This window comes from Staurois parvus, unplaced genomic scaffold, assembly GCF_062004578.1.
Source record: "Staurois parvus isolate SC_StPar_1 unplaced genomic scaffold, SC_StPar_1.0 ptg000414l, whole genome shotgun sequence".
In the NCBI taxonomy this organism is placed as follows: Eukaryota; Metazoa; Chordata; class Amphibia; order Anura; family Ranidae; genus Staurois; species Staurois parvus.
The window spans coordinates 9,831,363-9,855,447 of record NW_028318210.1 but is presented as its reverse complement, the minus strand read 5'-3'; the positions used below and the strand labels follow the sequence as shown (position 1 = coordinate 9,855,447).

The 24,085-nt window shown below is 44.1% G+C and overlaps 2 protein-coding genes across 2 annotated transcripts in view; one reads left to right on the top strand and one right to left on the bottom strand.

Moving 5' to 3' along the window:
• Nucleotides 1–443: 443 nt before the first annotated feature.
• On the bottom strand, nucleotides 444–9,109 carry LOC149454975 (acyl-coenzyme A thioesterase 2, mitochondrial-like). Its single transcript, XM_089686830.1, has 2 exons — nucleotides 8,425–9,109; nucleotides 444–751 (listed from the first exon to the last, which is right to left on the bottom strand). Exons 1-2 carry the CDS (start codon nucleotides 8,978–8,980, stop codon nucleotides 513–515), a joined length of 795 nt encoding a protein of 264 aa, XP_089542956.1. The 5' UTR covers nucleotides 8,981–9,109; the 3' UTR covers nucleotides 444–512.
• A 12,953-nt stretch (nucleotides 9,110–22,062) lies between these two features.
• The window catches only part of HEATR4 (HEAT repeat containing 4), a 41,862-nt gene continuing 39,839 nt past the window's right edge, over nucleotides 22,063–24,085 (top strand). Inside the window, exon 1 of the mRNA XM_089686930.1 lies at nucleotides 22,063–22,885. Coding sequence (XP_089543056.1) covers nucleotides 22,074–22,885 — 812 coding nt within the window. The 5' untranslated portion in view covers nucleotides 22,063–22,073. The remainder of the gene's footprint in view (nucleotides 22,886–24,085) is intronic.

Here is a 24,085-nt window from a genome sequence, read left to right as displayed (position 1 = left end):
CTTCTGGCCCCTCCCTCTGCCAAATGCCCCCAGAGCAAGCAGCTAAGTGGCCCCCTGGCAGACTTAATCCGGAGCCGCTGCTCTGCATGTCCACACACAGAGCTGCGGCTTGGTCCTGCCCCCTCTCTCCCCTCATTGGCTCACTGGCTGTGATTGACAGCACCAGGAGCCGATGGCTTCCATTGCCATCTCAGCCAAGGAGGGAGAGTCCCTGGAGAGCTGAGGCTCTCGTGCACACTAAAAGGTTTTTCTACCTTCATGCATAGAATAAAAAAAAAAAAAAAGTAAAAAACTTGAACCTTCACAACTACATTAAGGACTGGTAAGCTACATATACAGTACTTTTTTTTTTGGATTTATATATGCCAAGCAAAAGACAGCTTGAATCAAAGGTATAGTCAACTACCTGTACTTATTCATCACAACTTAATTTACTAGGAACATTGGTTGCAAATTCATTTTAAATCAACAGTTAGCCAAGATGGTGTTTACAGAGCCTTATGGAAAGCATTTCACAAGATATCCAAGCCTCCTAGAATGGCGCTCACCTCTGGATGCTGCAGCATGTAATTCACCGCCTCTTCAAAGTACTCCAAGTGAAAATCTTTCATTTCCTTTGGGAGATCTTCATAGTTGTAGTACGCCAGTGCCATTGTGGCAAACCCTCTACTGGCTAATAGGCTAGCTTTGTATTCTAGCAGTCCTCCGCCTGTCCCTTGAATTTCAATCACTCCGGGAAATGGTCCGGGTCCTGTAGGCATAATTCACAACCATCACTACACCTGTAATGGGATCTCATTCACTGCACAAGCCCAAACAGCTGTACATAAAAAGTCATTTTAAACCAATGCAACATTTTTTCACCACAGAGCTGCATGCAGGCAGTCCATAGAAAGTGAATGGGAGGGACTCGCCTTCACAGCTGAGTTTGATGGGTTTATGGACCTGGATACACAGGCTCTGCAGCTGGGTCTGTGCACTTGTCAAGCTCAGTTATGCGGGGAAGTCTGTACAGCTGATGTACTCCCAAGCACTTTCTATGTGCTGCCTGCAACACAGATCAGTGGGGCGCCTGGGGCAGCATTACAGTTCTTTACTGCACAATAAAAAAAATAGGGTTTGCTAAACTTCACCCCGATTCCTACTTGCTTACGGGGTTGTAATTACATTTTCCTGGGCCCCATCAGGTCAACAGAGGGGCCCAGGATGTGAGCACAGTGGAGGGTCTTTTCTAGGGAGCATGTACACCATTCCATATGTAAATAGAAAAAGCGAGCGCCAAGTTATAAAAGCAGCTACTGCACGGAGGTAAAAACCAAACTCCTTCAGATAAAATATGTAAAAAAGTACAGAGCTAAAAAAATATATTAAAAAGGACAGGTATGCAGCTAAGCAAATACACATACGTGGATCAAGAAATATTAACTCTTGAACTGATATAAAAGTTCATAAAATCTTTAAAGGGAAACGCACCGTAGTTATACCTGTGTTTATGTCATAAAATAATATAAAAAAATATAATATAAACACAGTTCATCAAAATGATCTCCTAATTCCGCTATTATTCCCAATAAACTTGATATATTCAGGTGGTTGTGCAAGAAATGGATAAAGTGCGCACTCACCAGATGCGCTTAAAATTAGCACGTTGTATCATATATAGGTGATCTGTCAGATATCCCTTCTCAAGGTAGGTCTGGATACAGCCTGGGGGTAGTTGGCTCTCCTTTTGGTTACAGGAAAAGACGGTCAGCTGGGATTCCCTTTTAGGAAACGCGTGGGTCACCCTTTTTCAGGCATTGGGATGGTCATCAGGGAATAGCTGGGAATTTAAAGTGCTCGGTGCAGAGCAAAATAAGGGGGGATTCCCATAGTGTAGTATTTCAAAATAAGAATGCTTTAATAGTAGTATATATTAAAAGGTCAAAGGTAAAACATACACTGTGGTTTGTGCAAGAGAAAACAAGCAATGCAGTAAAATTGCTCAATAAAACACTGACCAGCTGGTACCATGAAATGACCGCCGTGATCCGGTGGCGTAACGTCTGGGCGTGCAGGGCTCCTTCCTTGACGCGTTTCGAACAAAAGTTTGTTTTCAAAAGGGGTGTGCTACTAAATTAGTGCCGGCAGGCTGCCACTGCCTTCCCTGGCGGAGTGATACTAGATTCTCTGCTCAGCTCACACCGAATATCAGGTGCGAGACTGATGTGAGTCGGCTCAGCGGGTGAGAGGGAGCAGCAGGATAGACTGGCTGCACTGGACACAGTGAGTGGAGAATAGAGGATGGGATCCTCACTGTGTCCTATTATGCTAACACATAGACCATCAGCAACATTATGATAACACAGGTGCTCTGTCATTGCTTTGTCAGTGTGTCACATGGTTGTTGAGTGCTGACTTGCCATGTGCAGCTAAGCTGCGTTTTTACTGCCCCTCCCCAACTACTCACTGCTGGCTTGGAAGGGTGATATCTCGGTCAACAATGTTGAATAAAACTGTTCATTTTAAATATTGTACTATTTTTCTGTTTTTTTGCACTACAACTAAGATATGTGGGTGTGCATAGGAATTTGTTCATGTTTTTTTCAAACTCTAGTCCGGCTCCCAACAGTCATAGGGACAGTGAACTGGCCCCCTTGTTTAAAAAGATTGAGTACCCCTGTTCTAGAGTCTAAAAGCTATGGTACCAATCATTGAAAACTGATCACACCTGATGTACTGACGGCCCATCTCATTTCTTGAGATGCCAGGACAGTATAAATACTCCTCAAATTACCCCTTTTTGGAAAGTAGACAGTATTTAGTAGGCGGCATGGTGAGTTTTTTGAAGTTGTAATTTTTTTCCACAATTCTTTGGAAAATGGAAAAGTGAAATAAAATGTTTATGTACAAAGTTATTTCTCTCCCATAGCATAGGCATACAGTGGGGATCGAAAGTTTGGGCACCCCAGCTAAAAATTTGTATAAATGTGCATAAAGAAGCCAAGGAAAGATGGAAAAATCTCCAAAAAGGCATCAAATTACAGATTAGACATTCTTATAATATGTCAACAAAAGTTAGATTTTATTTCCATCATTTACACTTTCAAAATAACAGGAAAAAAAAAAAATGGCGCCTGCAAAAGTTTGGGCACCCTGCAGAATTTATAACATGCACTGCCCCCTTTGCAAAGCTGAGACCTGCCAGTGTCATGGATTGTTCTCAATCATCGTCTGGGAAGACCAGGTGATGTCAATCTCAAAGGTTTTAAATGCCCAGACTCATCTGACCTTGCCCCAACAATCAGCACCATGGGTTCTTCTAAGCAGTTGTCTAGAAAACTGAAACTGAAAATAGTTGACGCTCACAAAGCTGGAGAAGGCTATAAGAAGATAGCAAAGCGTTTTTAGATGTCAATATCCTCTGTTCGGAATGTAATTAAGAAATGGCAGTCATCAGGAACAGTGGAAGTTAAAGCAAGATCTGGAAGACCAAGAAAAATATCAGACAGAACAGCTCGCAGGATTGTGAGAAAAACAATTCAAAACCCACGTTTGACTGCACGATCCCTCCAAAAAGATCTCGCAGACACTGGAGTTGTGGTACACTATTCCACTATAAAGAGATACTTGTACAAATATGGTCTTCATGGAAGAGTCATCAGAAGAAAACCTCTTCTACGTCCTCACCACAAAAATCATCGTTTGAACTTTGCAAATGAACATATAGACAAGCCTGATGCATTTTGGAAACAAGTTCTGTGAACCGATGAGGTTAAAATTTAACTTTTTGGCCGGAATGAGCAAAGGTACGTTTGGAGAAGAAGAGGCACAGAATTTAATGAAAAGAACCTCTGTCCAACTGTTAAGCATGGGGTTGGATCAATCATGCTTTGGGGTTGTGTTGCAGCCAGTGGCACAGGGAACATCTCACGAGTAGAAGGAAACATGGATTCAATAAAATTCCAGCAAATTTTGGATGGTAACCTGATGCCATCTGTGAAAAAGCTGAAGTTAAAGAGAGGATGGCTTCTACAAATGGATAATGAGCCTAAACACACCTCGAAATCCACGGGGGATTACATCAAGAGGCATAAACTGAAGGTTTTGCCATGGCCTTCACAATCTCCTGACCTCAACATAATTGAAAATCTATGGATAGACCTTAAAAGAGCAGTGCGTGACAGACAGCCCAGAAATCTCAAAGAACTGGAAGACTTTTGTAAGGAAGAATGGGCAAAGATACCTCAAACAAGAATTGAAAGACTCTTGGCTGGCTACAAAAAGCGTTTACAAGCTGTGATACTTGCCAAAGGGGGCAGTACAAGATATTAACTCTGCAGGGTGCCCAAACTTTTGCAGACGCCATTTTTTTTGTTTTCTGTTATTTTGAAAGTGTAAATGATGGAAATAAAATCTAAATTTTGTTGACATATTATAAGAATGTCTAATCTGTAATTTGATGCCTTTTGGAGATTTTTCCATCTTTTCTTGGCTTCTTTATGCACATTAATACAAATTTTTAGCTGGGGTGCCCAAACTTTCGATCCCCACTGTACTTGCAAATCCATATCCTTTTTTGTCTTGGGGGGTGGTCCATACCCTATTATCTGTGGGTGGTCATAATGTTAGTAACTACTGTCAGAGATAGATGTAAGATTATAGGAATCCATTCTTGGTCATGCAATTACTCTTTTTACCATTTCCATTCTGTTGATGTAATGCACACACACATTGCTGGCCATTCTTCAACCCACACATACGTATATGCACGCACCGCTATCACCTCATTTTGTGTATGCATACATACAATATCCTATTTCCATATCTGTCCAACATACATTCATCCCTATTGTATTCTATTAAATTGTTTACATCTCTTCATTTATCACACTATTTATCCATACATCCACTTATTTACACACACTTGTCCATTATTATTTCATTGATGTATACTCATCTATTCATTATACCCATTGGTCCTCTTTCCCCATATAATAATTTATATGTACATATATGCAACCCATTTCCCTTTTTATTACTCACATACTATTTGTCCATTAAATACTCATTGATGCATATCCATTTATTCGTTATACTCATTATGTCCTCTGGTGTGTTACATCATATTCCATATATACTTATGTATTTTCTTATCCTGATTTGCCATTTTTAACTTTATACATTATCTATTGCTTTGCTCATCCTTGTTTATCTGCTCCCGGTTTTATATATATATATATATATATATATATATATATATATATATATATATATATATATATATATATATATATATATATATATATATATACACACACATACACATACATATACACTCTCATCGCTCTGTAGATTCTCCATGTACTGGCACCCCTGCTCTCTCTGGGAGAAAGAACGTGCTGGCTCCTAGCTGTCCCCGCGCATGCTCAGAAACGCGTCGCAACCTGATGACGTCAGATGGCAAGACCATCAGCTCCGGACAAACCAGGGGCTCAGCCAGTCTTCTCCATCCATGCCCGTCCCTGTGCAGTGCCTCCTGCTGATCGGCCGTTGATCCCTTTCAGAGCACCTACTAACATCTAGCGATAGACGTTTTCTACACTTTATCCCTATGAGCCTGTATACTTTTTAGAAGATGTGAGTTGCCTAACTTACTTTTTAATAATAAATGGTTATTCAGTTTACACTTAGAGGTGCTGTGTCCTCAGTGTCTGTTCCTCTACTCTAGAGCGTGCTTCACTCTACCACAGCCTGCCCTATTGTCAACTGGATTACCTTCTGCCTGATCTGGAACACATTCCATCTTATAATAGTCTACATGGACTGCATGATCCATGCACCTGCCTACTCTCCCTTTAGCTTCAAAGTGAGGCCCAACATCCAAGGAGAACCTTCAGGCAATAAACACTTTAAGACCAGGCTGCCCTCTGACACTTTTTGGCAGTATTTTGCTAGAACTCAGAACCCTCAAACATTATATATTTTTAGCACAGGCCCTAGAGAATAAAATGGTGGGTTTTGCAAATTTTTATGTTACATGGTATTTGTGCAGCAGTTTTTTGAATGCAATTTTACACACTAATGCAAAAATACACTAATATATTTGAATGCACACAAAACATAATACTTAATTTTTTAGTATAATAAATATGGTGTTGGCCCGAGTAAATCGATACCAAACATGTCACAGTTTAAAATTGCGCACACTTGTGAAAAGGCGCAAAACTACGGTATTTAAATATCACCATAGGCGACTGTCACAGCTAATTTCCCCTCTCAGGCCCCCCTGCTGTCCCTGGTGTCCCTCGTCCTTCCCCTCAGGCCCTCCTGCTGTCCCTGCCGTCCCTCATCCTTCCCCTCAGGCCCCCCCTGCTATCCCCGGCGTGGCTCTTTGAAGCCGAGCCTCAGGACGAGAGGTACGGCTCCTCTCACCTCCTGCAGACATGAAAGGTATCGTGGCGACAGGCTGGCGCCGCACAAGCCCTGACATCCGCAGCTCGGGCATGGGAAGTTCCCGCACTTGCGGATGTCCCTGGACAAAGGCCACGTTCAGGAGAGGCACGGCCCCTGTCCAGGGGGCGTGCCTCGTTGTCCGGCAAGCTCCGGCCCGCCCCGGTTGCCTAGGCGACAAGGGGGCGTCCGACATCGGCTTAAGAAGCTGATGCCGGGTGCTCCCGGGGTATTCACCGCTGTGCAGCCACTGAAGGAGACCCAGCTGCGGCAGGACCTTCGTGGCCAGACTCTGCAGAGACCCAAGCCTGCCTGAGACCCCCCCCCAGAGCAGGGGAAGACTGCCTGATAGCCACCAGGGATCAAGAGACGCCCAGAGCAAGGGAAGACTGCCTGCAAGCCACCAGGGATCCAGAGACCCCCAGCCTAGGGGAGAGGGTGCGGGACTGTCTGCTAGCTGCCAGGGATCCAGAGACTCCCAGCCTAGGGGAGAGAGCGCGGGACTGCCTGCTAGCTGCCAGGGATCCAGGGACCCCCAGCCTAGGGGAGAGATTGCAAGTTGCCTGCCAGCTGCCAGAGACCCCACAGTGGAAGACCAGGCACCCTGTTGGATCCGTGAGTACATGCTCTCTCCCTGCTTCACTTGAACTGTAACTGTTCCTGTGCTCACCCCCCCCCCCCATTGAATTACTATTGCTACAGAGACTCTTCCTTGGCTCTCGGTGTTGCACTTTAAGTGTGTTGGCCCCTCCTTGCCGCCCTTTACTGGCATATTCACCCTCCCTGTGAACTCACTTATTCAGTGACTGTCATCTGTTTGCCTCAATAAAGCTTTGTGCGTTTGCCATCTACTCTGTGTGTTCTGTCCTGCCTGCGCTCCGTCACAGCGACACTTTATAGGATCTTACAGGTTACCAGTTTAGAGCTACAGAAGAGGTCTGGTGCTAGAATTATTGCTCTCACTCTGACATTCACTGCAATCGCCGTTTACGTATGCATAGGGGGCGTATGACTTTGCACGTGAGCACGGAGGGGGGAAGGTATACATTTTATTTAATGGTGGAACACTGGTACACTGACAGAAGTTTTAGAGCAGGGGTCTCCAAACTTTCTAGACAAAGGGCCGGATTACTGTCCTTCAGACTGTAGGGGGCCAGACTGTGGCCAGTGGGAATAGAATATAGGTCCCAACATCAGTGGTGAAAAAACAATGCCCCATCCTTGGTGGCCCGCATGTCGCACTCCCTCACCCCGTTCCCCCATGTCCCCTCCCGGTGAGCCCCCCAGTGACCCCGCTCCCCCATGCCCCTCCCAGTGACCCTGATCCCCCATGTCTCCCTCCCAGTGACCCCGCTCCCCTGTCCTGTGGACACTCACCAAGCGGTATGAAGAGAATGGCCTGCACTGTGCACTCCCTCACCCCGATCCCCCATGTCACCCCCCCCCCAGTGACCCCCGATCCCCCATGCCCCTGCCAGTGACCCTGATCCCCCATGTCTCCCTTCCAGGGACACTACCCTGTGCTGTGGACACTCACCTGGCGTTATAAGGAGAGTGGTCTGCACTGTGCTAACCCCGATTCCCCATGTCCCTCCCCAGTGACCCCGATCCCCCATGTCAACCCCCCATTGACCCCAATCCCCCATGTTTCCTCTGTCCTGGGGATACTCACCGGGCGGTATGAGGAGAGTGTCCTGCACTGTGTCCTCCCTCACCCCGATCACCCATGTCCGCCCCCCCCCCCCCCCCCCGTGACCTCACTCCCCTATGCCCCCCCCAGTCACCCAGCTCCCCTGTCCTGGGGACACTCAGCAGGTGGTATGAAGAGAGTGGCCCGCATTGTAAACTCCCTCACCCCATGTCCCCCCCCAGTGACCTCGATCCCTCATGTCCCCCCCCAGTGACCTCGATCCCTCATGTCCCCCCCCAGTGACCCCGATCCCTCATGTCCCCCCCCCAGTGACCCCGCTCCCCTGTCCTGGGGACACTCACCGGGCGGTATGAAGAGAGTGGCCCGCACTGCGCCCTCCCTCACCCCGATCCTCCGGACTCCTTCCCCCAGGAAGCTCCTCTCCTGGACCGCAGTGCTCAGCACAGCTCCGGCCGGCTCCTCGTGGAGGGAGAAGCGGACAATCAGGGGGCTCCGCACGTCCTTCTTCATCATCCTCCTCCTCACACCATTCCGGGGCTCCAGAGCCCACAGGGGCCCCTCCGCTTCTACTCCGGTGAAGGTGCCGCCCTCCAGCGCCGGGCTCCGGCTCAGCTCCAGCTCCCCTCCGCTCCCGGCTCGGTACCGACCCAGGGAAGTGAACGGCTCCCCGCCTTCATCGGTCAGCTCGGTGCGGAGAGTCACCTCCTGTCCGGGGATCAAGCCGCTCACCTCCAGCCGGAGAGGATCATCGAATAGACAGCGCTCCGGGAACACCCTCAACTGTACCGAACCCGACATGGAGCGCCGACACCGGGGGAGACCGGAGCTGGAAACGGATCGCCCGAACCGATGGAGACCAGCGGACGACCTGACTAGGAAGCGGCACATGCACTGCATGACAGAAGACTGTTCCTGTGGGATTGGCTTCCAATGACAGTGGACTTTGTTGGAGGCGGGGCTTCACTAGGGGAGAATATAAAGGCTGGCACCGGGCTATACATGCATTGCATTGCAGCAGACTGCTCCCGGGGCGGGGCTTAGCTTGAGAACACGGTTTCCCAGGGGCGGGGCTTTTCAAGGAGGGGCGGAGGTTGCCACCGGGCAATACATACCTTGCATGGCATCAGACTGCCCACTGGAGGCGGGACTTCACTTGGGCGGAGAAGGCGGATCACATGGAATGTATGCCCGTTATCAGAGTGTCCCCCAGTTCAGGGACTGACCTTCCAGCTGCTTCAATAACTCCTTGTCTGGCAGGGCGGGTATTACAGATTATTGCACACTTAACCCCTTGCCTACCAGGCACTTTCACCCCCTACCTGCCCCGGCCTGCTTTCAGTGCTGTCGCACTTTGTATGACAATTGCAACTCTGTACATATATGACATTTTTCACACAAATAGAGCTTTCTGCTGGTGGAATGTAATCACCACTGGGGTTTATAAAGGAAAAAAGTGCAAAAAGTTTCAAGAAAAAAAGTTTCTTTGTTTCTATTATAAAATTTTGCAAACTGAATTTTTCTCCTTTGCTGATGTGCGTTAATGAGGCTGCACTGATAGGTTGCACTGATGAGGTGGCATTGATATACGGCACTGATAGGCTGCACTGATGAGGTGGCATTGATATACGGCACTGATTGGCTGCACTGATGAGGTGGCATTGATATACGGCACTGATGAGGTGGCATTGATATACGACACTGATGAGGTGGCAATGATATACGGCACTGATAGGCTGCACTGATGAGGTGGCATTGATATACAGCACTGATGGGCACTGATAGGCTGCACTGATGAGGCAGCATTGATATACAGCACTGATAGGCTGCACTGATGAGATGGCAATGATATACGGCACTGATAGGCTGCACTGATGAGGTGGCATTGATATTTGGCACTGATAGGCTGCAATGATGACGTGGCATTGATATACGGCACTGATAGGCTGCAATGATGACGTGGCATTGATATATGGCACTGATAGGCTGCACTGATGAGGTGGCATTGATATTTGGCACTGATAGGCTGCAATGATGACGTGGCATTGATATACGGCACTGATAGGCTGCAATGATGAGGTGGCATTGATATACGGCACTGATGGGCACTGATGAGGTGGCACTGATATATGGCACTGATGAGGTGACATTGATATACGGCACTAATAGGCTGCACTGATGAGGTGGCATTGATATACGGCACTGATAGGCAGCACTAATGGGCACTGATGAAGTGGCATTGATATATGGCACTGATAGGCTGCACTAATGAGGTGGCATTGATATATGGCACTGATAGGCTGCACTGATGAGGTGGCATTGATATACAGCACTGATAGGCTGCACTGATGAGGTGGCATTGATATACAGCACTGATAGGCTGCACTGATGAGGTGGCATTGATATACAGCACTGATAGGCTGCACTGATGAGGTGGCATTGATATACCGCACTGATAGGCTGCACTGATGAGGTGGCATTGATATACCGCACTGATAGGCAGCACTGATGGGCACTGATGAGGTGGCATTGATATACAGCACTGATAGGCTGCACTAATGAGGTGGCATTGATATACAGCACTGATAGGCTGCACTAATGAGGTGGCATTGATATATGGCACTGATAGGCAGCACTGATAGGCAGCACTGATGAGCAGCACTGGTGGGCACTTTTGGGGCTGCCCTGATTATCAGTGTAGATGAATACTCTCAGAGTTGCCAGTTATCAGCAGTACTTTCCTCACCCTATGACAGATGTGGCCCTTTACCTTGTCATTTGATCAGCTTTGTCTAAAGGGTATAGAGAGCTCCAGGGGCACGTGGGGGTGTATTCTGGGAGGACGTCATTTGACATTCTCCCAGAACTGGATGACCATGCTGTTGTCGTCGCTCAGCTATAGCGCGGTCAGGAAGTGGTTAAATTGGTGTTCTTTGCTAGAAAAGACTTGAAAGGATAACTAAAGGGAAAACGTTCTCTTCAGATTTAGAAAGAGTGCAGAGGGATCAGAACCCTTGTCAGGTTTTATTGCTGTCCGTGCCCCCATTACAGATCTCCACACTCTATAGTCATTCTGTTTACCGTTATCTCTGAAATCCCAAATTTTGGGTTGACTCCAGAAAAGGAATAGAGAGGAAATCTTCCAATGGGAACACTAGTTTTGGTGACACCATGGGATCCTTCACTTTGGAGGGATTTCCACTGACTTCTGCCCAATGGGATGAATGGCAAAAATACCTCTTACTGTATGAAAAAAAGGAAGTTTTTCCTTTATTTCTACTTTAAACTTTATCCCAGACAATTGATTAGCTGTTTCCCTGACTACACTGTCCAAGGAACAGTAACTGGGAACCTAGAAGTGACGAAATACACAGCTCCGAAGAGTAGTGCTAGAGGGGAGCTGGATACAGATTTGTACAAGTTATCAATATGTGGACATTTTCATTACAGTCATTATTTAAACCCAACTGGAATGCATTTGGCAAATCATCACAAAGATGGGGATCTCCGGGGAGAGAACATTCACCAGAGTTGAGAAATCCAAGTGTAATAGGTCAAAGAGAGCACCATATGAGTGTAGCACAGACCCCAGACTGGGCTGGCTGTTTGCTCCCAGGTTCCATTCCCCAATAGCCAGGGTTTTTTTTAGTGGGAACATGGGGGAACGCAATTCCGGGACCTCCAGCACTGGATGTATGCAATGGCAAGAGGTGGTGGGATGTGCTGGAGGGTCTATTATTGCTGTCAACTAGGGGATCAATATTTGCTGGGGGGGGGAACTATTGTTGCAGGGGTCTATTGATGGAGAGGTTTATTGGTACTGGTGGGGGATCTATTGTTCCTGGGGGTATGTTGCAGGAGGGGATCTACTGTTCAGGGATGGGATCTATTGCTGCTGGCTGCTGATATACAGTTGCAAGAAAAAGTATGTGAACCCCTTGGGATTACGTGGAGTTTTGCATGAATTGGGCATAAAATGTGCTCTGAACATCATCTAAATCACAACAATAGAAGAACACAGTCTGCTGAACATAATACTACACAAACATTAGATGTTGCCATGGTTTAATTGCACATAACATGTAAACATTCACAGTGCAGGGAGGAAAAAGTATGTGAGGCCCTAGCTTAATGACTTCTCCCAGAGCTAATTGGAGCCAGGAGTGAGCCAACCTTGACTCCAATCAGTGTGATGATATTGGATGTGTTGCTGACAGCTGTCCTGCCCTTAAAAAACACACACCTGTTTTGGGTTTACTGGTTTCAAGAAGCACTGTCTGATGTGAACCATGCCTCGCAGAAAAGAGCTCTCAGAAGACCTACGATAAAGAACTGTTGACTTGCATGAAGCTGGAAAGGGTTACAAAAGTATCTCCAAAAGCCTTGATGTTCATGTGTCCACGGTAAGACAGACTGTCTACAAATGGAGAAAGTTTAGCACTGTTGCTACTCTCCCTAGGCGTGGTCGTCCTTTAAAAATGAATGCAAAAGCACAGTGCAGAATGCTGCATAAGGTAAAGAAGAATCCCAGAGTGTCAGCTAAAGACCTACAGAAATCTCTGGCACATGCTAACATTTTTGTTGACAAATCTACAATAAGAAAAACATTAAACAAGAATGGAGTACATGGGAGGACACCACGGAGGAAGCCATTGCTGTCCAAAAAGAATATTGCAGAACGTTTGAAGTTTGCAAAAGAGCACCTGGATGTTCCACAGCACTACTGGCAAAATATACTGTGGACAGATGAAACCAAGACTGAGTTGTTTGGGAAGAACACACAACACTATGTGTGGAGAAAAAAAGGCACAGCACACCAACATCAAAACCTCATCCACACTGTAAAACATGGCGGAGGGAGCATCATGGTTTGGGGCTGCTTTGCTGCCTCAGGGCCTGGACGGATTGTTGTCATTGATGGGAAAATGAATTCCAGAGTTTATCAAGACATTTTGCAGGAAAACGTACGACCATCTGTCCGCCAACTGAAGCTCCGCAGAGGATGGGTGATGCAACAGGACAATGACCCAAAGCATACAAGTAATTCAACAAAACAATGGCTGCAACAGCACAGAATACGCCTTCTGGAGTGGCCCAGTCAGAGTCCTGACCTCAACCCGATTAAAATGCTGTGGCATGACCTTAAGAGAGCGATTCACACCAGACATCCCAAGAATATTGCTACACTGAAACAGTTTTGTGAAGAGGAGTGGTCCAAAATTACTCCAGATCATTGTGCAGGTCTGATCTGCAACTACAGGAAATGTTTGGTTGAGGTTATTGCTGCCAAAGGAGGGTCAACCAGTTATTAAGTCCAAAGGTTCACATACTTTATCCTCCCTGCACTGTGAGTGTTTACATGTTATGTGCAAATAAACCATGACAACATCTAATGTTTGTGTAGTATTATGTTCAGCAGACTGTGTTCTTCTATTGTTGTGACTTAAATGACGTTCAGAACACATTTTATGCCCAATTCATGCAAAACTCCACGTAATCCCAAGGGGTTCACATACTTTTTCTTGCAACTGTATCTATGGTTGCTGGGGTGGATCTATTGTTACTGGGGTATATTGCTGCAGGGGAGTCTATTGTTTCTGGGAAAATCTATTGTTGCTGGGGGGTCTATTGTTGCTGGTTGCAGGGGATCTTATTTACTGCTTTTCTTGTTATCATTAACAAATTCTTCATAAATTACTTAGCATCACAAAATGATACTTGGTTATGTAGATTGTAAGCTCCAAGGAGCAGGGCCCTCCAATCCCTCTTGTATTGAACTGTATTGTTGTTCTCTTGTCTCCCGTTATATTGTAAAGTGCTGAGTAAACTGTTGGCGCTATATAAATCCTGTATAATAATAATATTAGTACCTTAAAGGGGAAGTACTGGAAGGTGGGTAGGCGATGGAGCCATGGGACAGTGCTCGGAGGTGGGTAGGGGTGACTCAGAAGGTCCTGTCCTGTACAGGTACCTGTACCTATTCTCTAAGAGAAAAATCCCTGGTGATAGGCACATGGCAGCAAGGCACACAGTACTTCACAGTCACTGAAGTCAGAAAAGAGGCTGTGCATGTCTTTTTGCAGTTTATTTGCTGGTTGAACCTGGATGGGGTGAGCCTGGGGATACCAAAAATCAAGCAGAAATGCAACAGAGGACACTAGTAACTGATTTTCTCCTTCAGGTTGTAGCCACCCTTTTGAATCCAGAGTTTAGGGGCAGTTCACACCTTTCCCGCACATGAATTGCACAGGAATGCGCTGTGTGTTCTTATGCGATTCAGACTGCATGATGCAAAATGCACTTAATTTGCAATCTGCAGTGGGTGTCAATAGAAAGCTAATGACACCTCAAACACAGGTCACAAACACAGTGCATTTGCTCGCACTGGATCACATGGTACTTCTGTACCATGCAATCCGGCTGCAGTGCATTTTAAAAAGCAGTGCGTGCTCTACTTTTGGTGCGGTGCAATTTTAGCCCATTTAAAATTAATGGGCTGAAATTACGACACAGAACTGCATGTGAATAGCACAAGAACACACAGCTCATTCCTGTGAGTTTCATATGTGAGCATGGCGTGAACCGGCCCTGAGAGAACCACAACATAGGGGACCCCTTGGCAAAGGTATAATCATGAATCAACAAAATTGTAGTGAGCTCTCCAAAAGGTGGCAAGGACAAGCTCTAGGATCCCCGAGGCTAGTACTGACTGTGCCCTGGGTGCTGCAATGCTTCTTGTAGTACCAGCCAGCCTCTGTACTGGATGCCTACAGCGTGGATCCTCGGCAAAACGTCCTGCACTGGCTTCAGGGTTCTTTGGATGAGGGTCCCTGAGCACTAGCTGGAGCTGGGACTCCAAAAGGGATGTCTTATGTTCTGTAGCTGACAGCCCAGAGGGCCTCAGCCCTAAGGCTGGGATTCTTCCCTGGGAACAAGAGACTGGTGTTCTAGGCCCCAGATTATACCCCCCTCAGCCCCCTGCTGATCACTTTCCTGACCAGGGATTGGCTGAGGCTGTATGAATATTCAGGCCAGGGTTTGCCTGTCCTACCCACTATATTCCCGAACTCAGTGGAATGCAAGAAGTAGTCGCACCTACACCAGCAGAATCCAGAACAGCCAAGAACAATTGATCACTGTTCTGATGCTACAGAGAAGCCAAAAACTAAACTTGCCTAAACTCTAACAACCTCACTAGCAGCATGCTACATAAAGAATTCTTAGCAGTCCAAAGTCTTTATTGTTCAACTAGTTACAACAAGCAGGGCAAAGGACATCCAGTGCGTTTTTGGGGCCATATAATCCTTCTTCACAAACTTTTAAACTTTTCCTAAAACCCTGATGAAGGGGAATTGTGTGACCCCACCTAAACATGTTGGATGTTGTTTGTCCTGCTTGTTGTAACCAGCTGAACAATACTCGATACTATTAAGGATTTTTAATTTGGTGCTGTCTTTGATCTATTACTCTTGAAATACAAATCTGTTTTGGGTTCATTAGCCACAGAGGTGATCAGGGAACAGATGTCCACAGATCTCCTCCTGCTCCCAAAGTTTAGGAAGTTTAGCACAGTCCCAGATTCCTGGAGCCTGGGAACTAGTGTTGGCAGCAATGAAGGTCACACCTGCAGAGCCCCATAAAAGTGATTGGATGACCTAGATCCACCGTGCCGGGTGGGACATTCCTCCATTCAGCTGGTTTTGTGTGGATGGAGGAATATGTTCGGTTTTTTTTTCTCATTCAGCCATCTATGGCCAGTTTTAGGTTGGCTAAATATGGATTGAAATTTGACCAGTTTATTTGGGACCAGCCAAATTTCGATCCATTTATGGCTCTTTCCACTTGAGAGCAGTTGATCTAACGATCGACTTGACTCAAATGGGAATGCTGGAAAATCTTCCTTCAATCAATGTCTGCAGACAATCTGCTGTAGCACTGATTAGTATATGCTGACAATGGAGGAGTCCCCACTGTCACAATGTTAGGGCCATGAAAGAAAAGACTAGAAAAGTGGCCCGATGGGATTGTGACTCACAGGAATCACCCACTTGTTTTTTACATGAAGTATATTGTTAATAGAAGGCTCTGGTGAATACATGTCTGGTACATGTCTCTCTGGGCCTCGCTGATTTGCTGGCTGTTTCTCTTTTGTGTTTCGGGTGACAAGCTGCCTGCTGTTGTTAGGAAGATCTACAGTCAGCTGAGCACTGGCTTGGTGACAAATCTATTGGCGGGAAGACAGCTGGCAAGTGGGAGTCCCTGTTTCCTTGTATATCCTCAACCCACCTGCTGTAGATGAAACCCTCCGCCCAGGGGCGGACTGACAACTCATGGGGCCCCCGGGCAATACAGGATCATGGGGCCCCTGTATCCTTGCCCAAACTTAAAAAAGCCTATGAAAAAGGTACCAGGGGCATCTCATGGGGCCCCCTACTGACCCCGGACCCTCGGGCAGTGCTTGAGTTTCCAAATGGTCAGTCCGCCCCTGCCTCTGCCATATTGAGTCATACTTCGGACCTTAGTATTTGAGAATAAAGGAATATCCACACCATATAAAGGGGCCTAAACTTTTCCATGATCCTTGGCATATATTTACTTTATTACTTAAGTATGTTGTTATGATATGATGGGTGTTAATGGGGTGTACAATCCCATACAATTGCACAGCATGGATAATTGCTCTATCCACCTTGCTCGTGTGGATGGGGGAATCCGTTCCTTTTTCTTTCAGTCAGCCCGCCGGTTGATTGCAAAAAAAGATCCATGTTTGGCCAGCCTAATATTTTAGGGCTCATGTACACTGCAGCTGCTAAACTGACGTTCAGGAGGTGTTCAGCGTTTTTTTCAGCAGCCCCTGAACTCTCCCTAATATTTTATTATGTGTCCATGTACACATAGTCGTTTACAGTCGTTTACAGGCAGTTGAGTTTGCAGTTGTTTTTTTGAACGCACCAAACTTGCATTCAGGAGTAGACTTTACCGGCGTTTCAACCGCCAAATGCTTGTAAATGCATGTAAACACTTACATGCATTTACAAGCGTTTGCGTTTAGAAGTGTTCTTTAACTGTTTCATATCCAGATGCTGTCCAGAGCCTTTTTTCATAATCAGAAATGCATGCACAGCGTTTCCCATGTATTCAGATGGACCCGGTACACCAAAGCAGACAGTTGAAGGTTTCCATGAAGGAAAAAATGGTAGAACGTGCCGCATTATGCTCATGATGGGATCCGCAGTGAATACAACCAGAAAAGACAGGTCATCTCAACACATTCTGCTCTCTCTGCTTCTGCTCTCTCTATTTTTCTCAAAATGTCTGAAATAGGTAATTTTTACTAATGGTAAATAGTAATGGAATATCCTGTGAGCCACTTAAAATTTAGAATATAAGATATGAGATTAGAAGGTAAGTTCGCAGGCTCCTAGCTACATCCTCATTGTATGTACATTGGTGACAAACAAGCAAATTAAAATAAAAAATGGTGCCGCGCCCTTATACTAAACCTATGTTAAGATTAATTAAAATGATAATTAAATAAATATATTAGCAATTAAATGAAAATATTAACATAAATTACTTCAATATTAATAAAATATTCAATTCATTAAATTGCACACGAAAGGGAAAAAAAAACCCCACATATATTTATATAAATATGTCAAAAATAAATATATAAATAACTAATAAAATGTCCAATACATATGAGAGTCCAATCACGGATGAAATCCCATCTAAATGGGGCTTATTAAAATTGCTGTAACGTACTATTCACATAATCCCGGATGATCTATAAGTGGAAATACTCAAAAAAGTAAAGGGTTACTTGATGTGTTCCTCTATGGAAAACAGGCTGGATGGTTTGCCTCTTTGCTCCTGCTGATCCTGCTATGGATAGATCCAGGGTGAGGTCCTCCCTCCAACAGATTTTATCTGCTTTCTCCCTATTACTCCACGTATTACCAGGAGGAAAAAGAAAGAGGAATAGTGCCTTATCCTTAGTTTAAAATATATATTTTTTAGTGCCAATTTTGCACTTACAGATATTAAAATAATACAGCGCTTTTAATGAATGAGATGTGTCCAGCCTAGATGGCATGCAGACACACACTGCCTGTACTCACCGTTCGTAGGAGTCGGGTACATGGTGACATCAGTGCCCCTTCCCAACGCGTTGCGCCACAGGGTCACGTGGCTTCGTGCGGGGGATGTGATTTTTTTTTTCCTTTCGTATGCAATTTAATGAATTGAATATTTGATTAATATTGAAGTAATTTATGTTAATATTTTCATTTAATTGCTAATATATTTATTTCATTATCATTTTAATTAATCTTAACATAGGTTTAATATAAGGGCGCGGCACCATTTTTTATTTTAATTTGCTAGGTAATTTTTACTACTTTTCAGTGCATTCTGGACATTTGGGAAGGTCTCCTGAGATTATCTTTAAAAAACGCTTCTAAATGCAAACACGCATAAACGTGGTATGCAAACGTGTCTAAACAAAAGTTTTTTAACCTACATTTTCCAGCAGTCAGTTTCCATCGTTCAGAAGAGTTTTCCAAGCGCCCCGTGTACATGAGCCCTTATGCAAGTCAAACAAAGAGCTTGGCAGCCAAAATAAAGGGCGTTGCTTAGCAACCCTTGCAAACAACACTGTCCTGTCTGTCATTACTACAAGATGTTAGTGAGGAAATGTGATTACAATCTTACTTTTATGCTTTAACCAGAGATTAGGAGCTGATATTTTCTGTGGTGAAACAGGTAATGGATTTTTTTATCTACTGGTAAATGTTTGAAGAGTTCATCGTAAAATAGTTTTTAATATACACATTTATATAGTGATCAGTGTGACAATTGTCTGAACAAAATTGTGTCAGGTAGAACTTTGTGTTTTCATAGGTTTTCTAGCTTTAGAAGAATCCAAACAGCTAGATTATAGAATGCAAGTAATATTAATTGAACTAATGATAAAAGAAATGTAATCTGTATAATGGTGGGCATACACACTTTGATAAATGATCGATTTCTTTTCCAGTCCGTCTCTCCCGATAGGAATAATTGATCTACATACAACAACCCATTTGATCAATATGCCACACACAGGGAATTGGATTTCAACAATTGTAAGTTATTGATTACAGTTTTTATCATGCAATCTCGTAATATGATTGATGTCAGTGCTGCTAACTGATGTAAACTTTCCACCCTTGTCAATCGACTCAGTTTGATTGAATGTGATCTAAGTTGAGCCTTAATAGATCCAAAGAGAAGTTATGGAATTGTTTACGATTTGATCATTTTAATCAAATTTTATATTGATTGGGTAATGAGATCAAAGTATGTATGGCCTCCATCAATGGTAAAAGTTGAAGTTTGTCTACCTGAAAATGTTTTCCTAATACACCTGTCATACAATACAATCTTGATCAGTGCTGTCTACTTTAGGATTTATTCCTAGATTGTAAACTCGAAAGAGCAGGGCCCTCAATCCCCTCATGTTTTGCATTGTATTGGTATTGTTCTGTCACATGTTCTGTCCCCCATTGTAATGTACAGCGCTGAGCGAACTATTGGCGCTTTATAAATACTGTATAATAATAATAATAATAATTCATATGGATACTTGGAAGTTCAAGCAGGTTTTGTTGTAAGGATCCTGGCATTTTTCTGCAGCCAGGGACCCACAGGTAGTACGTACAGCCACCTATAAAAGTAAATGATTGTACACGCTTGTATTTGTGTAAATGCTAATGCTTTTTTGAGCATTTGAAGTATTCTCCAACACAAAAGTTTGGGTGGCTGTAAACACCGCCTGCAGCCCCCCCGCTGCAGGAATATGCCGCGATCTTACACAAGACCCTGTCTGAGTCTCCAAACGTCCAAGTAAATGGGACCTAATGCATTGAACAGAATAGATTTTGTTGTACATTGTGAGTTATTAGTTTTTGTTATGTTTACCCTAATGCACATCTAAACCAAAAAAACACAAATCTAATATATTGCAGCTTAGGTCCTTAGATTTGGTGGCTTCAGTATTTTTCTTTTTTCCATGTTGTTTTACCTGGTGATCCTACCAGTAACACACTTCCTGTCCTAGAGTGACAACACTCACTGTACTCTATCTATGGAGTTATAGTGTTTTTATCATAGGCTGCTCTCTTGATTTAGACTTTAGACTTTAAAACGGAGTTCCACCTGAAAAAAAAAAATAGAAGTCAGCAGCTATAAAAACTGAAGCTGCTGACTTTTAAAATACAGACACTTATCTGTCCCATGGTCCAGCAGTGTCCTCACCACCACTGGTTTCACTGACCGTCTTCTCTTCCTAGCGCCGGCATCTTCACTGTGGGCACCTGGCTGTGACAGCTTGAGGCTTCACAGCCAGGTGCCCACTGCCATGCACGAGAAGCGCTTCGCTTTGTGAATGGCCCCTTAGTCTTCTGGGACCTGTCACGTGTCCCAGAAGTCTACAGGGAGGGAGGGGGGGAGGACAACTTCCGCTTCTGATCGCCACGGAAGTGGGAGTGGGGACCTGTCAAATTCGGGTACCTGCTCCCCCAAGGTGCCAATCCTTAATGGGGAGCGGGGGACAAATGCTTAAAGAGAAACTTCCCCTTTTGGGTGGAACTCCGATTTAAGGGGGTATCTCACACACAAAAAAATGTGTTAAGTCCCCCAGGAAATCTATGCCAGACCATTAATCCAAGCATGCAACATGGCCAGGAAAGAGGGGGACAAGCATGCATCCCCTCCTCCTGAACGATACCAAGCCACATGCCCTCAGATGGGGAAGCCTTGTTTAAGAGTAAAAGGGCCTCATTCCCACAACCCTTGCCCGGTGGTTTTGGAGGGGTCTGCATGTGGGGTTATCAAAATCTGGAAGCCCCTTTTAGTTCTAAGGAGGCCCCCAATGCCAGTCCCCTCAACATGGATGAGTATGGAGTAAGAAGTACCCCCTAGAGATAAAAACACCTAAATGTTTGACAAGTCCTTTATTTATCACTTCAAGCCAGGACTGTTGTTTCACCACTTCCAGTCCAGGACATTTTTCAGATTCAGCACTGTCACATTTTGAATGACTGTTACTCAGCCATGAAACACTGTACACTAATAAATGTAATTTTTTTTTTTTAGAGACTGAGATTTATTTTGGAGGTATTTAATCACCACTGAGTTTTTTTTATTTTTTTGGCTTGTTAGGCAAGCCACATTGTAAATAATGTTATTACAAATGACCTTCCTTTATCAATTTGTAGACCCTGCAAATTTCTGTAAAATTTAATGCAATATGGAAACCTGAAGGAATTCTGTATATCATTGGTGTACAGAACGCACATGGGAAAGTCGTTTCCTGCTTGTGTGATTGGCTCACTGGTCTTCTCAATGTCTACACTAAGATACAAGCTAAATTTTAGGCTTCCTTTGCAAAAGGACTTTGAGTTTTGCTGAGATACTCCCTCAGAGGTAAATACTTCTAACAGGATGCAAATCCTTCATCTTTTCTCATCAAATCACTAAGAGTGTACCAGCTAATTTTAATGAACTAGACCTTCCCATTCAGATTCATTCTGCATAAGACACAGTGAAATGAACAGCTATTCCTACAGATCAGAAACAGGTAGGAATCTACAACAAAGTTTGTTAAAATCCCTGCAATCGGCATAGATAACTAAGGGAGGATTGTTTTTTCTCAACAAAGTATGATTACACTTTAATTCAATATTTGTATAATAAAAAAACAAAGCATTTCAGGCATTTAAAGGGTTCTCATTCATCAGCTCTTAGTACTCATAACTGTAAATGAAGTGTGTATTGGACTTATAAAATCTCAACAATCCTGGGGAGTAATTTGTATGATTGTTACAGATTCTGGTTAATCAACATACTTTGCAGCACTTTGCCGCAACATAAAGTAAATACAATCAAAAATAGCTGACCACAAGAATACTAAATATAATCTGTATTTTTTTTAGGGATTTTGCTAAATATAATGGAACATTCCACCACATATTGTCATCAGATGGTGTTTTGCTTTGAACCATCTCAAAGAATTTCAGAATTCAGCTTACCATTACAAAGATCTCATCACCCAACATCTGTCCAACCTTTAACTGAATACATCCCATCAAGCCGATATGCCATACAGCATCACGCCAAATACATTCGAAGTGTAGCTGGAGACCTTCATTTTTCCAAAGATGTGGTAAAGGAGAGAGGCCCCTCCAGTTTACCCTATGAAGAATGGGATTCACAAAGTATCTACAACATCTCAGATATCATTCCTCAAACAAAACGCAAGAGGGGTTCAAGCATACATCCAAAGCACCACAAAATATGCAATTTAAATCCCTTTGTACCTTCCAAAGATATAAAATCAAAAAGCTGCCCTATACTTGGGAAGAGTATATGGAAGACACCTCAAGAACATGTACCAAGCTTCTTGGTAGAAAAACCAAAAGCATTTGATGTAAGTGAACTAGCTAAAGTCAAGATCACGGAGAAGTCTAAACCGAGTTTTGCTTCTAAGTCAAGCAAATTAAAATTTAGAGGCGATGAAGTTCTTTCGAAGACGTTGACAAAGGCTAAAACACATGGTCTGTTGGCTCGCACTGAACATACGGAAGCCAAGGAAAGGTTTGGTCAGCAGTATGGTCTGGATAAGGCTACACTGCTGATAAGTGAGGATCGCCTGACTGAAGAAGACTTCAGGACATGCAATGAATTAGAAAAGTCCAAGTTACAAAATGTACCCATTGTTATGAAAGAAAAGAAACCTGAAACCCTGCTTCCTGTTTACTACAAGTAAGTGCGTAAACAAGAGTAATAAACATATTTATTCTGGTGAGAGACTAGGGTGGACATTTATTAGGCAAAATAGCCACAAGTTAGACATCTGCCAGCCATCAGCAGTTGCTGCTGTCACAATACAGTGATTAGTGGCTGCAGCTGACTGGCTGAAGATACTGATTAATGAAAACTTAATTATACATTGGATTTGATGCTCAGGAGGGTGTTTATTTATTATTAGTTTATTTTTTGTGTCACTAGGTAGCAGTGGAGCACTATTCTTGGGGAATGAAAATTTACCAATATGTCCCTTCCTATTAAAGGAGAAGTATAGACAAAGCTATCAATGGGACTTTAACCCCTTGACGCTGACCGTACACAAATATGCAGCCTCTCGACGGCTGGGCCTTGATGCCGAGCGGCCGCATATTTGCGTACCCTTTGAAAACACATATGTGCTGAGAGTGCGTGCCCTGTGCGCTCCCAGTACTATGTCGGTGTCTCACGGAAAGGTTTCAATCTCCCCTTGCGATCGGGACCTTTTCTGATCATGTGACTGCCGTGACAGCGAATCACGGCAGTCACATGGCCCTAAAATCCTGCCCCGCCTCCTGAAACCCCTTAAGGGGTGAAGAGGTTAAATATACCACTGGTGCTTACAGGCAGAGACAGAATTTTTTTTATTTCACACAAAAGTTAAAAAAAATAATATATATGTATATTTAAAAGAGACAGACATAGATTGTCATGCCTGATTACATTGCGCGTCCTATAAAGTAGGTCTACACATTTCACACTAATAGAAGAAATAGTAGCCAATTTCAAAATCAAACAGCGAGTGCTACAGAGACAGGAGCAGCTAGCACAGGAGATAGTGACTGAAAATCTTAATAGACAAATTATATAAAAAGTCAACTCTTTGCACCTGCCGACCAAGCGGAGGTCTACCCAAGCACATGAATGCCCCTAAAGGACAGTTTCTAAAAGGTAAGCTATATTGTCAAGACATTAGTACAAGAGCATAGAGGCCAGTAACTGGTATGGAAATAAATAAGTAAAGAGAAAAGGGCAGTGACAATAATCCTACCCAAATTTAATGTTGAAACAGCTCACCAGATCAAATGGTATCACACAGAATGCTAGAAGGGGGTCTCAAATGACCACAAAAATGTCCTCAAAGATATACCTAAAGGGACCAAGCAAGACCTATCATAC

Bases quoted from the DNA above. Each gene is read 5' to 3' on its own strand.
- LOC149454975 (XM_089686830.1), bottom strand. From the start codon at position 8,980: ATGCAGTGCATGTGCCGCTTCCTAGTCAGGTCGTCCGCTGGTCTCCAT. The intron at 752-8,424 runs GTGAGTGTCCCC...TTATGCCTACAG, and splicing joins CACTCTCTTCATACCGCCCG to GACCCGGACCATTTCCCGGA.